The sequence below is a fragment of the Gopherus evgoodei genome, chromosome 4 (genome assembly GCF_007399415.2).
Source record: "Gopherus evgoodei ecotype Sinaloan lineage chromosome 4, rGopEvg1_v1.p, whole genome shotgun sequence".
Taxonomy (NCBI): domain Eukaryota; kingdom Metazoa; phylum Chordata; order Testudines; family Testudinidae; genus Gopherus; species Gopherus evgoodei.
This window is the reverse complement of record NC_044325.1, coordinates 142,732,353-142,748,136: the sequence shown is the minus strand read 5'-3', so window position 1 is coordinate 142,748,136 and position 15,784 is coordinate 142,732,353. Positions and strand designations below refer to the sequence as shown.

Below are 15,784 nucleotides of genomic sequence, written 5' to 3'. Positions count from 1 at the left end.
GAACTCGTAGAACAGAGGGCAGAATTATTCCCGTGTAATTTGATTCTATTTTTTTAACTCTGAAAAGAACCCATCTTCCTTCCCTGTAATTCTGGCTCTGCAGAGCCCACAATGGTAAAATCAGCAGCTCTGACTGAATACACAGGGGATAGTAGATGCCATTTTTCACTTACTCTTTCCAGAGTAGAATTGCGCTTTAATACAGAGTCAGCAGATAAAGCAAATTTCTGCTCTGGGTGGAGTTGTGTACATCTGTTAACCTCCTATGTATTCTACACATGATCTTAGTTTGGGATAAATACTGTAATCTTAGGCAGTCCTGGTGCTCTAATGACACTAGAGGAAACTTAACTGGGAATAAAGTAGCTTTTTAGTGTAACTCTGTTCTTTTGAAAATTGTACTTTTATAATATCCAGTATCTTCATGCCATTGTGCTGTTAAAAATGCTGGTACGTAATGCAAGTGCATAAATAGCCAAAGTTCTGAGAAACTGTTCAGTGTTACTAAACCTGATTTTATGTAACTTCCTTGCATAAGAGATTAGGGAGACCTTCAGCATATTAAAATGTGATCAAAACTGATCGGATGGAATTTGAGACTCTGACTACAGCTGATATGCACTTAAATGTGTTTCAGCTTTGAGAAGAATTATGGGGGCAAAGTTACTAAATTCTAGGGTGCAGAATCGATCATTGAGGAATTGCGCTGCAGCGACACTTTGCTTTAAAAGTTGGTGCATTGGCTAAAGTACATTCAAACATAATTAAGGTCTTCCCTGAGGAATCAGGTGACTTGTCTTTTGCTTCTGTGCATAAGAAAATAGTGTATGGCAGATTTTTTTTAGAAAATGGGGTCAAGTGTGGTTGGGGGAAACTATTTTGTGTAAGAATTGACAGAGGGATTTGCTTTGTACAATAATGCAAGCTGGCTTTTTAAAAAAAAGCGTTGTAGCAAACTATTCAAGTCAATCATATGTTAATAGATACCTGCAACCAGACATGGAAAACAATTGTATTTTTTTAAATAAATATTTTTAACAAAGTCCTTGATCTTCTCTCCTTTAGAAGAAACACACTTGTACAGCAGCTGTGACTAATTAGCTCCCTGATAATGAGGAGTGTTCATTACCTTCAAGTGTGTACTGGCATCTTGTCTAGCAGAGGTAAAGATTATTGCACAATCCTTTGGGAAGAGGTCAGTTCTGTTCTCCAGGTAAGATCTCCAATCACAGCACTCTTCTTAAGGATTTGGAGATAGTAAAAAGCTGGATTTATAGGGCCAGGGAATGTGAAACATTGCATTCTGGCAACAGTATTTAGCCTACTGCTCTCACCCTGCAAAGACCAAGCTCTGTTTTTTAAGGATTAAATACTAGGATCTCCAGTACAGGTAATGTCTTATGTGGAGTAGACTCCTTTAAATACAGCAAATGACTGGATTTTTACTGTTATTTTATATTAATCCTGTATTGTTAGTGCATAATCGAAATCAGTCCACTTGTACCTGAAGAGACATGTGGTTGACTCCCCCCCCTTGCAGGAAAGAAGCATGTCTGAGGACCTGTGTCCTATGAGGGTGGGAAAGTATCTCTTATCTTGGGGGCCCTCTGTTAAAGAAGGATTTTTATACTGTAAGAGGTGTTTGAAATGCACCCTAATACCAGGTCTTCCACGTAAGGGGGAGTATTTGCAGAACAATTACGAAGACCTGTTGTCCTGCCTCACTGAAGCATGTGCAGAGTAAGAGTGGCATCAGGAATTACAGTGCATTTCCAGTTTCACATGAAGGAGTAAAGTTAGTGGGAGTAAAGTCCCACTAACTAAAAACTGTTCTTCTGGAGGACACCTGTGAGTAACCATTTATTTCATCTTTAACACACCACCTCCATTTTGTTACCGCTCCTTGGTCAGGGCTACTGTGGGCTCAGCCTTACATATGTATGACTCTAAACTAGTTTTACAAAAGTATTATCTCCCAGGGGAACTTTCTGGGAAGAGATTTTGCATTGCTAAGTATAGGGAAAATGGTAGGTGAGATACAGACTCCAAAGGGCACATGCAATTGGACTTATAGAGGGTCCTGCAGTTTAGAATTCCAAAGTGAATGGTGCATATTGCCACAGAATAAATAAGGGCTTAAGTCAAATTGCTCTAGATAACAATTGCAATTTTTATTTGAGAGCCAGTGCTAATCTTAGCCTCAGATGTTGTCTGGCCGGAAGGGGTTTGGTTCAGATCATTTGGGTCCTGTAACAGTTACACTCAAAGCCTAGTGAGAATATAGTAATCACTTTTAATTAACATTGCTTTATATATACACACACATACATATGTACAGCCACATACAATCACACTAAAGCCTACATCTGTTCAGACTCTCTCAAGGTATTGCCAGAAAGCTAGCATTGTCTTGTAACAGCTCATTCATGGGGTATACAGTACCTCTAGAGTTTATCTCATGGAAGGCACCTTGTGTAGTGGATATTGCACAGATTAAATGGGTGGAGGTGGAGCCTGGATGCACCTGCTTAAGGTTTCAGATAGAAGCTAGACTACAAACCTCCCTAAAATACTGCTACTTGAACCAGATGCTTTTGCAGCTTACCAATGACTTAAGCAAAAATTAACCAGCACAACTGATTCTTTCCTCTGCTTTATAATTAATTTAAATACTTACTTAGTATGCTGGAGCCCATTGATTAAGGCTGTGCTTCAATGAACATATCTGATACTGTGTAATGTAGATGGATCCTGTTATCAAAGTACTCCTGGTGGTTTCTGCTAATATTGTGATTTCTCCTTTGGGAGCACAGTTGAAGCGTAGATATTCTTACAGGTCTGGTTGCTGGAAAACAAATTCTGAACCCATCTTGCAGTACAGTATTATGCAGAGGGTTGTTCTGTATTTATTGAAAGCTAGAATTGGTGCTGTAGGTTGTCAGGACCACAGCTACAAATGGGTCCTGTGCTTACACACCAACAGAGAAACCTATTGGTTACAGTAACTCTAAACCAGGTGATACCCAAAATGTGACACATGAAACAGTAATAGCCTTACAACTTCCAGCCTATCCTCTAAAGGGAAGCTTGCTTATAATTTTTCTTCACCAAGTGGCCATAAATTGCAGATTTCCAGGATACAGGATTCTGCAGTTTGACATTCATCTTAGTGGAATAACAGACAAGCGACTTCTGCTTGCTGTACTTAGCCTCCCAGGGGGACTTAAGATGTTTGGCTGGTTTTCAAAGTTAACATTTTTGATTGCAGAAAACTCAAGTAATTTAGCCATGTAATTAGTGTGAAATCATCCTTCCTAGTAACACTTGATGATTTGTGTTTATTGCAAATACATAAAACTCATTGTTCAGGGCTATGCCTTCTTTTTAGCCCTGATAAAGTCCAGAGTCACCCATTGTTGCTGGCTTGTCAGGTGAGGAGGCATCCACCTCTGCAAAACAAGATTAGTTAACCTATCAGAAGAACGTAACAGTATAATAAATGTGCAGAACCACTGAGCATTCATTCTAACACGCTTTAAAAGAAAATGCATCAAATGAGACCCTCTGCTCTATCGGATACCTTCCTGCAGTAGTTCTTGAAGTTATTGGTGCAGAGGTGGTTTCCTCTGCCTTCGAGAGGTAGCAGCATCTAATTTTGGGAGGCATCCCTAATGCCAATCAGTGACAAGTGAGGGGGAGCATCGGATGGATTTTACAGCAGGGGTTGAATCTATTCCCAGCATTGTGACTGCCTGACTTATCCTGGCCAAGTCACAACTTTGCAGGACCTCTCTTCACTTGCTTTCAAAATGGATTTACTTCATAGGGGTGTCATGAGGCTTAATGCCTTTCTGGGGAACAGTGATCTGGGTACTTTAACAGCCCACTGCGTCAGAGACGACATAGGAAGTGTCCTGTCTCTCACCTAGATAGACTTTATCACTGCTGTCTTTAGATGGGCAGCTGCTTTCTTTGCAAGGTAGAGTTTGCAACTAAGGCACTTCCTAGATTCCAAGGCCAGATTAGGTCAATGATAATTTAATCTGACCTCCTGTATAACCAAGGCCATAGAATTTCCCCAAAATAATTCCTAGAGCAGAATTTTTAAAAAAAAATCCAATTGTGATTTAAAAATTGTCAGTGATGGAGAATCCACCACAATCTTTGTTCAATTGTTCCAAAGATTACTCAGTGTTAAAAATTTACACCTTTATTTCCAGTCTGAATTTGTCTAGCTTTAGCTTCCAGCCATTTGATCATGTTCTATCTTCCTCTTCTAGGTTGAAGAGCCCATTATAGATACTTAGAGATTCAAAGTGCTCAAGGGGTGACATGATTAAGTCTAAGTCATGTTTTCTAATACTTAGAATCATTCTCATTGCTCTTCTCTGCAACTCATTCCAATTTATCAACATCCTTTCTGAATTTGGGGGAACATAACTGGACACAGTAGTAACCCAGTCCCAAATACAGAGGTAAAATAACATCTCTCCTCCTACTTGAGATTCCTGTTCTTGCATCCCAGGATCAAACTCACTCTTTTGGCTAAAGCTTCATGTTGATTATCCACCACCATCCCCAAATCTTTTTCTGACTTACTGCTTCCCAGAATACAGTCTCTCATCCTGCAAGTATCTCCTACCTTTTTTGTTCCTACAGGTACACATTTAATTTAGCTGTATTAAAAACCACATGGTGAACTGGGTGCAAGCAAACAAAGTGCTCTTGATTGCTCTCAGTGAGTGACCTTTCCTCATTTATCACTCCCCCAGTGTTTGTCTCATATGCGAACTGATTTTGTGTTTTCTGCCAGGTCACTTAGGATAATGTTAAATAGTATAGGGCCAAGAATCAATCCCTGCAGTACTCCACTGGGAACACCTGCTCAGTGACTAGTCCCCATTTACAGTTACATTTTGAGACCTATCAGCTCACCCCATTTAATGGGTGCCATGTTAATTTTATATCATTCTAGTTTGTTACATAAAATGTCACGTGGCACCAAGTCTAAGCATGTTACATCAACACTATTACAAGCTCTGGTTTTTTGTCTTTCAGAGGGAAGGTTGCATTATTCCTGGACTTAGCTGGGAAGAGGCCGGACAGACAGTACAGGTTGCAACTGTCAAGACTTGCTTCTACTAGTTACATAGCAGAGTGATTTGGTTTCTCAGCTATCATCCCACTCAATGTATGGTTCCTCCCTTACCCCAAAAACCCGCTTAATGTCTTCCCACATCAGACAAGAAAGCAGACTCAGACTTGTGTCTGCCAGGGTTTTGTGGGCAAGTCAGAGCAGGAAGAGGGAACAGGAAGCAGCAGGAAAATAAACATTTCCTTGCATTTTACTTGGAACGCTGCATGTTAATGCACATGTCATTTTTCCTGTCATTCCAAAGTAGGCCTAACTGCTGGCATTTTCTTACCTGATGAGGGCTTGGGGTACATCCTGTGGAAAAACAAAAGGAAAGTGTAGAACATAAAGGCCAAACCTCCAAAGATCATCCCACAAACCAGGAAACTGTAGCTGCCCTGATCATGGATAATCTGCAGTAAAGAAAAATAAGGGTCTTAAGTACAGTGAGAGAGGTGCTTCATACCAGGGCAAGCCCCAGTGAGCAGCAGGCTGTTTACATATGCCTGGCGGAGGTCAGCAATGTTGCTTTGTTTGAACATGGGGAACCTTCAGCTCAGGAATCCATTTACCCTGCTGGTCTGGCCAAGCCAATCTGTTGACCTGCAAGGCAGGTGCCAAGGCCCATCTGTTTTCACAGGCTGTGTTGGCTCTGTAGAGTTTCTTGCTATCCATCTGTACAGATGGCCCGTTTTATGCACATGTATTATATGTGTGTTCTACAAATAAACCCTGCCCATGAAATAGCCTAACCAAGACCTACCTGAACCAGAGACAAGGTGAATTGATATTCCTGTTTCTCCACCTGGTAGACTCTAGTTAGTCCTCCCCCAAATAAAAAGTGATACAAATTCGTGGCAGAAAGAGCAGTGGGGAATGGAGCTTTTGCAAGCCCCAGAGCTGGGTACATTTACATTTATGAGCATGTAGCTAACCTTGATTCCCTGCCACAGTATCTCCTGCTGATTTCATCTTGAAATTAGCTCTTTTCCAGCATATGAAGCACCCTCTGCAGGCCAGCATCTCCTCTGTCTCAGGCCCCATGTCCCTTCTGGACCCCAGTGCCCCTTTACCTCAGGGTTCTGCCCCCAAAGTACCCCCACACACTGGGTCTCCCCAGGGAATCCCCAACCCTCTAAACCCACCTTACCTCAGTGGCTACTGCCAGTTATCATCTAGCCCCTGCTCACTGCGGCAGACTGCAGTCTGTAATGACCACTCATCACTGGCAATGGGGTAGGACCTGCTGCCTTTGCCTATTCCCAGGCTGCCTCTCTGCAGCCCCAGTACCTTTGTAGGCCTTCACCAAGGCCTGTAGCCTGGGGTTTTACCAGGCTGGAGCTCCCCAGCTCTCTTGCCCTATTCCTGGGGTGACTAGATGTCCTGATTTTTGGGTCTTTTTCTTATAGAGGCTCCTATTACCCCCCCCCTGATTTTTCACATTTGCTGTCTGGTCACCCTACCTGTTCCCCAGCACTGCTCCAATTCAGGTAGCTTTCTCTCAGGCAGCTAGCCCTTCTCCTTCCAGGCCTGGAGAGAAACTCCTCCAGCTTTTGGCCCCCAGCACTCTTATCAGGGCCAGCTGGGCCCTAATTGAATCAGCCACAGCTGTGGCTGCTTCCCCAATCAGCCTAGCTTGGCTGCTTTTAACCCCTGCCTATGGGAGAGAGGCAGCCACCCACTACAGGGCATTTCTGCTCTAAGGAACACCACACAATGCATATGTTGCCTCCACAGTTCTCCAAACTCTGGCAGCTGAATTCCTAACACCAGAGGTAATGCAAAACAACCTATAACCATAGTAGCATTGCTTGGTGATGGTAAGGTATGGAGTGGGGCAGCTAGCCCATCCCACCATGACTATACTGCTTTTTTGGCTAGATTTACCCAACCTGGAAACTACAGCTCCACTGTAGACGTACTGCTGCAGTAGTAGGCACGTCTATAATTACACCTAGCACTCTTCAGCGATTGGTGGTAGCTGTATCTTAACAGCTCCCACTGGTTATACTGCCTGTTTTCTCTACAGAAGACTGACCCCTCTTTCCTTGCAGAATGATTGTGTGGCTTTCAGAACTGTCCAAGCATGATTGTATAAATTGGCCATGCACGAAGTGTTCACGTAAACCTGCTGTTGTGCAATACACACCTCCTAGTGTGCTTTGATCCACTAAGTGCACTAGGGGACTTTTAGTGCATGGCAGCAGGCTGTTGTGGAATACATGTACGCTCCATCTTGGGTAGGCAAGCCTTAAGACTTCCATTTGCTCAAATACAGCTCTCTGTGTGCTTGAATTAAAATTCTAATCAATTCAGGTCATATTCTGGGTTTTTCCTTTTTTCTGCACTTACCGACCCCACCAGTAACTGTAGCACCATCTCTCCAATTGCAGCTCCAGTCACTAACACTGTCGTGGCACAGCCTGAAAACAGATGGTACAAGTTCTGGGAACTGCTGAAATGAATAGCTTCAGAGGGCCAAGAATATCCCCAGGCTAGAGCTCTGTGAGGTGAGACCCACCTGTTCTACACTCATGAGCCTGTACAAATGTGGCCCTTTTGCATTCTGATATTATATCAAGGCTTGTCTACACTGCAAGTTACTGCAGGGCAACCTACTGTGCTGTAAGCCCTAAGCTTCCTTACGTACAGCAGAGGATATTAAAAAAGTAATGGCTGCAGCGAGCAAGGGTACCAGTCAAATCACAGAATATCGGAGTTGGAAGGGACATCAGGAGGTCATCTAGTCCAACCCCCTGCTCAAAGTTACCCTGATCCTCCCACTCTTCACTGTGTGCAGAAGTACCTGTGTTCCCTGTTAGCCATTAATTCTTCATTTCCCCCCATATCTACCCTACCAGCTTGGTGCATGGAGCCAGGAGCTGTGGGTGGTTCCACAAGGTGGTAACTGGTAGTGGAAATCAACATCCTAATTTAGCTAGAGCTATTCCTGGGTAACCTGCAAAGCATGATCTTGGGGAGGTGAAAGGGGCTTGCTGCTGGTACTTTCTCGCTCAAAATCTGACGGGGGGTAGGGATGCTCACCTTTGTACTGGAGGATGTCCTCAGTGTAGGCCAGCATGCTGGGGAAGGTGCTGCTGAGGAACAGACCCAGGCACGCTGTGCCCACAAACAGGAAGACAACACTGTAGGAGAAAATCAGGAGCAGGAGGAAAGTTACAAGCACTCCAACCTGCAACAATACAAGCCCAGAGTCACTTTCAGGGAAGAAAATAAATGCTGAGGTAGCACTGGGCTCTAGTGGGATTTTAAAAAGACTAGTTAAGGGACTGGAAAATAGATAGACAACTGAGTTACAGGCATAATCTGCAAGTCACATAGTAGTAACCCTATTCACTGACTGAGCTCACAGCTAGAGACATCAGAGTCTACTCGCCTTCAAATGCAGTATTCAATACTCTCACTAGAGGGACATAAACCAATTACATTTGATTTTGGTCAAAAAGCCAAGCAGAACCATCTGTCCCAAGTTCATTAGACAAAGAATTAAGATCTCCCTCAAGCCCGCTCTGATTTACAAAATGTTGCATTTGGTGTTTCTAGTGAGCCTTAAATGCAGATTTTTGCGATTTCCCTCATTTGCACACACTTGTTATTAAAGTCACAACTCTGTGCTGTTTTGTTGAATTTCTAGTGACAACCCAGCAGGGGCAGCCCTCACCAAATTTTGTAATCCCAGCCAAAAATAAAGGTGCTGTTTTTTCCCCCTAATTCCTTCAAGATTGAGTGATAGGTGATTTTAAAAACGTGTGCATGTCTACACATGCACAGAGCAATCTGGAATCTAAGAGCTAGTCCTCTAAATTTAACTTAATATTAGAATTAAGTCAAATTTTAATCCTAAATGACTGTCAAAAGTGTGTACATACAGTATTAATAATTGCAATTCTAGAACAAATTTTACTCAGTGATTACAAAGTTACAATAGGTATGTAAAAGGCAAAACTTCCAATAAATTCAACAGAAGGAGCCCTCCAAATCAGTTCTAGCTAACACCAGAACCCAGGAGTCCGGATGCCTATAGCCTTCAGATTGTCAGTCATGCCTGATCAGACCAGTGGTCTACCTAGTCTGGTGAGTAGTAAAACACTTCAGAGGAAAGTGCAAGAATTGTCGTAACTATGGAAATAACTAATAACCTGGCATTAGGGGGAAGTTTTTCTCTAATTCAGGCAGTTAGTGACTGGTTTATGTTCTGAAGCCTTCTGGCTTCAGATAGTCTTAATCTTTAAAAATGATTTAATGTGGCTGTTTCTCTGTATCCTAATTTTTTTTTTAAAGTGACTTGTGATTAGGTGCCTCAGTGTTTGGGTGCCCAATTTGAAACACCTCAAAAGCACTTGGTTTTTAGAAAGCGCTAATCACTTTTGAAAAATTAGACCCATAAATACTCAGTCCCATTTTTCCCATTATCCTACCATGCTCTTAGCCTCACGTGTATATTGTGGCAGTGAATTCCCCAGGTTAACTATACACTGTATAAAAGATTTCCTGCCTCCCCCCCGCCAATTTTAAATGAATTGTCTTATATAAAGTCATAATTATAAGGCCAGAAGGGACCACTGTGATCATATAGTCTGCCCTTCTGTATAACACAGGCCAGAGAACATCCCTGAATTAACTGTTTAAACCAGAGCAGATCTTTTAGAAAAACATTCAATCTTGATTTAAAAATTGCCAGGGGTGGAGAATCCATCACAATCTTGGTAAATTGTTTCTATTTAGCTGTTTGCCCCCTGGTTCTTATATTAGGAGGAAGGGTGATTAGGAGAGCTGGAATTTCTCTGCCCCAGCTTTCATGTCTCCTCGCCTTTCTAACCACTCTAAATCGTCTCAATCCCCTGTCACACAACACTCTCTCCAGGCCCCTATAATTTTTGTTGCCTGGCTCTAGTCCATCTTCCATCGCCTTTTTTGAGATGAGGGTGACCACAGCTAACAGTATTCTAGGTGGAGGTACACCACTGATTTACATAAAGGCATGATAACGTGAGCGTTTTCTATCCCATTCCTTATGCATCCTCACATCGCTTGCTTTTTAACTGTTCCTGCATGCTGAGCATTCACTGAGACAGGCAGAGCCCCCTTCCAGGTGATTGGCATTCATTAGAACCCAGCAAAGTAGCTGGAGTAGTTAAAATTATTCCTTCCAATGGGCATTTGTTTGCATTTGTGATCATGACATTGCCTAATTACTAGACAACAATAGAGATTGGATGGAGCACTCAGTTAAATTACTTATTTCTACAAAACGATTTCATTATAAGCCAAGGGGCAGTGCAAGCAGAATTAGGGGCAGCGTGGGCTGTATTGAAATAATTATAGACTTTGAGTGTTCTGTCACAGGACATAAGAGTAAATAAGGTTGACATCCACGTCACTGAATGCTTCCACTGAGTTCTAGTAGATCAGATTTTAGCCTATGAGAGAAACCAACAATGGAATAAAAATTAAAAAATGTTTTCAGACTTAGCCCTTTGTCTAGTCTTGGGTTCTTGAACTACGTTAGCAGTGGTGTAAATGGTGATTTGTGCCTGTGCAGCCTAACCTAAATTGGGGTGCAAATCACTGCTTGTACTGGCACAGCATATCCACATAAGGAATATGTAGCTACATTGGTGCAAGAATACGCAGGGTAACCACGCCTTTGGGCTAGTTCAGTCCACTTCTGGGGAAGATCCTTTCCCCTCCAGATCAGAAGCGCTCTGCAGAGGGTGATGGTAAAGTTTGCCTTACCACATTTATGGACACCATGGTTGCAGGTTTCATTCGGTAGGACACAGGAATGGAGATGAGCCTGCCTAGTGTGATGAACCCCCAGAATAAGCTAGGCAGGTAGCCGGCCACCTTGTGAACCACAGAGAGAGGTTCCTCCACTGCATAGCTGTATACGAACCCAGAGTACTCGCCCTGCAGGGAAAGCAAACAGCACTCTGCATTAATGTTACATCTCCTGGGCCTAGCCTCCTGAAGAATACAGGCCTGCTCTAATATGTCCTCTGTGATACTGTTAATAACTGTGTCCCCATTGTGACAGGTGCAGTACAACCACAGAACAAATTGCTGCTGTCTTCTTCGAAGCGCATACAAATCCAGTAAGTGTCCATGGAGGGCTTGCAGGACTGATCCCGAAGGGAAACTTACTGCTTCTAAAAGTGAGGGATGTCATGCAAACCTCTAGAGAGCTGTACCCTGGCCTAAAACAATGCTGCTCCCCTGCAGGCCACCACAAACTTTTCCCCCTGTAAGCTACGCTAGTCTGGCTTTGAACTTCAGTCTCCAGACAGGATGCTGCATGTATTCTCCTTTCCTTATGTTACTGAGCTGGAGCAAATAGACAGCACAGCGAGGAGATATGTGCATGCAGTGGCAACACAGCTGGGATGCTTACTCAGGTCCAGATTATAAGGATATTCAATTCATGTTAGACATCTTGAGCTGTGAATTATGCATCTGATTTACCGGATATGATCACTTGGCTGCACCTGGAAATGAGCACCTGAATGGGATAATGTTGCTTCTAACTCCCCGCCCCGCCCCTTATAGGGGTGGAGATAAACAGGGATCTGTCATCTCTCAAATGAGTGCCCTAAGATAGGAGATACTCTGATCTGGGCTGCTCTTCATCTCTTGTTGAAACTGTTCCACTGTAGTAATGGGAGCCACAGACAGCCTGAGAATCACTTTATAATCCAGTGGTTTGAGTACTCACCATGGCCGGGGGGGAGGCTGACTCAACCCCACGGCTGCTTGAGGAAAAGGGATTTGAATAGCAGCCACCTACCACTCAAGGGGCTGGCCCATAAGTATTCTGCTGTGGGCCCCCCGCCTCTTAAACGGGTTCCACTTCAATTAATTATGAATTTGGTCTAAGTAAGATGTAAAGGTGAGGTGCCCGCAGGAGCTCAGAGGGATGAAGACCCTGGTGAATGGCAGGGAGCTGAAGGGGGAAGCATGTTCAACCTTTCCTGTTGAAGTGTTTCCACGTTACTGAAGTATAAATTTGGCCAAAGCAAGAAACAAAAATGAGACATCCTCACTAGCTCAAGGCTTAAAGTTCTTTCCTGAGATGTTGATGCCCTGGTTTCAGTTCTCTCTCTTCTTATGGTGGGGCAGGGATTTGAAGAGGACACTCTATCATCCTTGCCTTGTGAAGCTGGTTCCACTTTAATTAACTATGAACTGGACCAAACCAAGTACCCCCAGAGAGATGCCTTCTATGGTGTAGTGGTTGGGGTACTCCCCTGGGCTAGTAAAGCTGCTGGTTCAATTCTTCCTCTTCCCTGGAGAGGGATAAGCCTTTGAGGGGGGAGTACCCTCAGCCTTTCCTGTTGAAGCTGGTTTCATTTTAATTAACTATGAATTGCTCCAAAGCAAACTCTTTAAAAGAGCTGCCTTCTCTGGTGTAGAGGTTTGGGCACTCCCCTAGAGCGCTGAGGGGCCTGGTTCAATCCCTGTGGTGGGAAAGGGGTTTACAACATGTCTTGGCTTCTTTTATTTAAATACAGGGGGGAGGGGATGGTCCTTCTTAAAAAGCAAGTCACTCTTTTGTCCCCTGTGGCTAGGCTACCCACCCAGGCTGTGGGAGACCCCAGGCCCAACCCCTCCTCTGCAAGGGGTTGTGCCAAGGCTCTCCCACCTCCCAGGAGACCTCCCCCCTCCTGCCTCCCACTTACACCTCCCAGTCCCACCCCCAACCTGGCCCCCAGCCACCACCCCTCCCACCTCCCAGACCCACCCCCCCACCCCTCCTGCCCTTGCCCCCACCCACCACTCTTGTGAAGTGAGCGATCTCTGTTCAAACCCCCTTCTGTTTCCAGAAAGACAAGGGCCTTCCGCAAGCGAAAGGGGACCTAAACAGGAACCTCCCACTTCTCCCCTGGGGGGTGGGACAGCCTTCTCCAAATCCTTTTAAATAGTCAGAGGAAGGATTTGAACCAGAATCATCCACCTCCTAAGCAAGCAACTTAACCACTGGACTGCAGAGTGACCCTAAACCTTGACCTGGCCCAGTTCATAGTTAACTAAAGTGGAGACAGCGTCAAGAGGAAAGAGACAAATGGCTCAGATCCTAGCTTCTTCAGGACTGGAACCAGGCTCTCCAACACCATAAGTGCAGGCCCTGGCCACCAGGCTATACAGAGCTGCTTGCAAATTACTTTTCTTTGGACCATTTAAATAGTTAATTAAAGTAGAACAACTTCAATAGGAAAGACTATTGCTGTGCTAAACCTTTCCTCAAGCAGAGGAGGATTGAACCAGGCTCTCCAGTACCAATGCACACACCCTAACCACCAGGCTCTACAGGGCTTCTTGCAACTGAGGCCTGTTTTGGCCTAGTTAATTAAAGAACAGCCTCAAGAGAAAAGAAGCTCCCTCTTTAAACCTGTTCTTAACAGGTAGAGGAAGAAGTTGAAGCAGAGTCTCCTCCCTTGGCGATCAGCAGCCTAACCACCAGTCTATAGAGCAATTCTGAGCCTTTTACTGGCCCAGCTAGTAATTAATTAAAGTGGAAAAGCTTCAGCTGCAGTGTGGCTGATGACACTTGGCCTCCTAAGTAAAGTGCTTTGATATCTAGTGCTGAAAAGTACAGTGTAAGACCTAGCGAATGAAGGGCTAAATTCTGCTCTCAGTTATAGTAAGTAATAACAATACTGATCTACATCTACTGCATTTGCCTGGGACTTAGGCAAGAAATGCAAGCCTGTTTCATTACTGCATTATTACAGTGGCTTTTTCCTGGAGCTGCTATGGCAGAACTAAGCCTTCTGTGGCTTATGTGCATTGTCCTTTATGACGGTTACATGGATTGCAAAAGCAGGCAAGTAGGCTGCTGCATTAGTGTGATAGATAGTGCCTGGGTAAGGGCCAGGGATGCCTGTGTAAGCAGATGGGATAGAAAAAGGTTCTCTTTGAAGGGGGCTGAGAGTTCCGAAAAGATGTAATAATACTAGAGGCTCAAAACCAAGCTATTCTGATGCAGGAGAAAGATAAGAGCCACAGGAGGGGTAACCAACGTCAGCAGTTACAGCTGGAAATGGAGGCCAGTTGTGTTCCAGCAATAGCTCCCATATCTGCTTTGAACACTGAGGCACGTTTTCAAGACTATTTAATGCCCCAGTAAGACTTGGTGAGTTTTGCACTTTACCTCAAATACCTGGGGCAAAATCAGGCAAAATGTACAAAGGGAGGAATAGCAGCCACACCTCAGTTCTTGGCCATACCGTCCATTTTGGGGGGTGAGATAGGGGAATCCTCCCCACATCCCCCACAAGTAGAAAGGAATCCAGATGTGATTCTGCTGATCAGGGCAGAGGAGGGGCATGTAGAGAATGCACAATACGCCATGGAAATAAGCCAGGTGGGAACTTCCAGCATAGCCCTTCTAGGTTCAGGAAAGCTCCCCAAACACAGAGCTAGCAGCCATTGCATCTGCAAAGCATAGCTGCTCTCACTCCACGAGTGGAGTGATGGGAAAGGATTCCTTCAAACCCCACTGAGATCTAGCCCTCAGTGTGTGGGAGTATGTGTATTTTGCCTGAGGCTTAGCCCGGTTGTAAAGGATTCAGGGTGAAGACAGTACCACGTAGCTTTGATTCCAAGAGGATGCCTCGGCCAGCAGTACTTACTATGATCCCGTCACTCATGAAGAGGACAAGAGCCCCGGCGACGTGGACTGCGAAGTAGGAGTAAGAAGCTCCTCTGAAGTTTTTGCTTTGGCAGCAGCTAAATAGGTCATTATGTCCTGAGTTTAAAAAAGACAAACAATTAAATGCAAATGTAAGTGGAGCTCCCAACTACCTGCTCGCCCTACCACTCACAATGGGGATTTGTTCTGTAACCTGCCCCAGGACAAATGGAGAACAAACGTACAGCTCTGTTCTGGATTGCGTACGCCCTGGAACACTGATAACCTCTGCCCGTGTGAAATTTTTCCATAGCATGTGCCATCTATGGAGCTGGCGGTGTCACCTCAGTACTCCTTAAAGCTGAGGAGGATAGGCTTGTGGGGCACTAGCCTGGCTGATGATTTAGAAGATATAAGTTCGAGTCCAGCTCAGCCATGAATTTATTATTATTTGCATTGCGGTAGCTCCTTGAGGCCCTGCCCAAAAGCAAGGCTCCATTGTGCAGGGCATTGTACACAGCGAGAGAAAATCCCTTTCCCAAGAGCTTACAGGCTGAGGCTAGGTCTGCACTGCAATCAGTAGTAATACAAACCCATGGACCTCAGCGGGCTCATACAGCCCATGCTGCTGTGGCTTCACGGCTACTGAGAGACAAAAGCGAGCTCGGTATGTCTCCATGGGCTGCAGTCACTGCTCTGACCGCAGTGGAGAGAAGCCCGGGACCCCATTCCCTGATGCCTCTGGGAGCAAATCCCTGAGGCCATGTCTACATCTAAAATTTTGCAGCGCTGGTAGTTACAGCTGTATTAGTACAGCTGTATAGGGCCAGCGCTGCAGAGTGGCCACACTTACAGCAACCAGCGCTGCAAGTGGTGTTAGATGTGGCCACACTGCAGCGCTGTTGGGCGGCTTCAAGGGGGGGTTCGGAGAACGGGAGAGCAAACCGGGAAAGGAGACCAGCTTCGCCGCGGTTTGCTCTCGCGTTCCCCGAACCCCCCTG

At 44.7% G+C, this 15,784-nt stretch overlaps 2 protein-coding genes across 2 annotated transcripts in view; one reads left to right on the top strand and one right to left on the bottom strand.

Annotated features, from left to right (window-relative positions):
- The window catches only part of ELK4 (ETS transcription factor ELK4), a 33,680-nt gene extending 22,430 nt beyond the window's left edge, over window positions 1–11,250 (top strand). The window contains exons 6-7 of the transcript XR_004000252.1: window positions 7,528–7,644; window positions 11,193–11,250. The gene's annotated coding sequence lies outside the window, so the exon portion shown is untranslated. The remainder of the gene's footprint in view (window positions 1–7,527; window positions 7,645–11,192) is intronic.
- Window positions 2,151–15,784, bottom strand: part of MFSD4A (major facilitator superfamily domain containing 4A) — a 39,156-nt gene continuing 25,522 nt past the window's right edge. The window contains exons 5-10 of the mRNA XM_030561586.1: window positions 14,785–14,900; window positions 10,892–11,065; window positions 8,180–8,327; window positions 7,487–7,557; window positions 5,427–5,547; window positions 2,151–3,449 (exon numbers count right to left, since the gene is read on the bottom strand). Of these exons, the coding sequence (XP_030417446.1) occupies window positions 3,385–3,449; window positions 5,427–5,547; window positions 7,487–7,557; window positions 8,180–8,327; window positions 10,892–11,065; window positions 14,785–14,900 (695 nt within the window). The 3' untranslated portion in view covers window positions 2,151–3,384. The remainder of the gene's footprint in view (window positions 3,450–5,426; window positions 5,548–7,486; window positions 7,558–8,179; window positions 8,328–10,891; window positions 11,066–14,784; window positions 14,901–15,784) is intronic.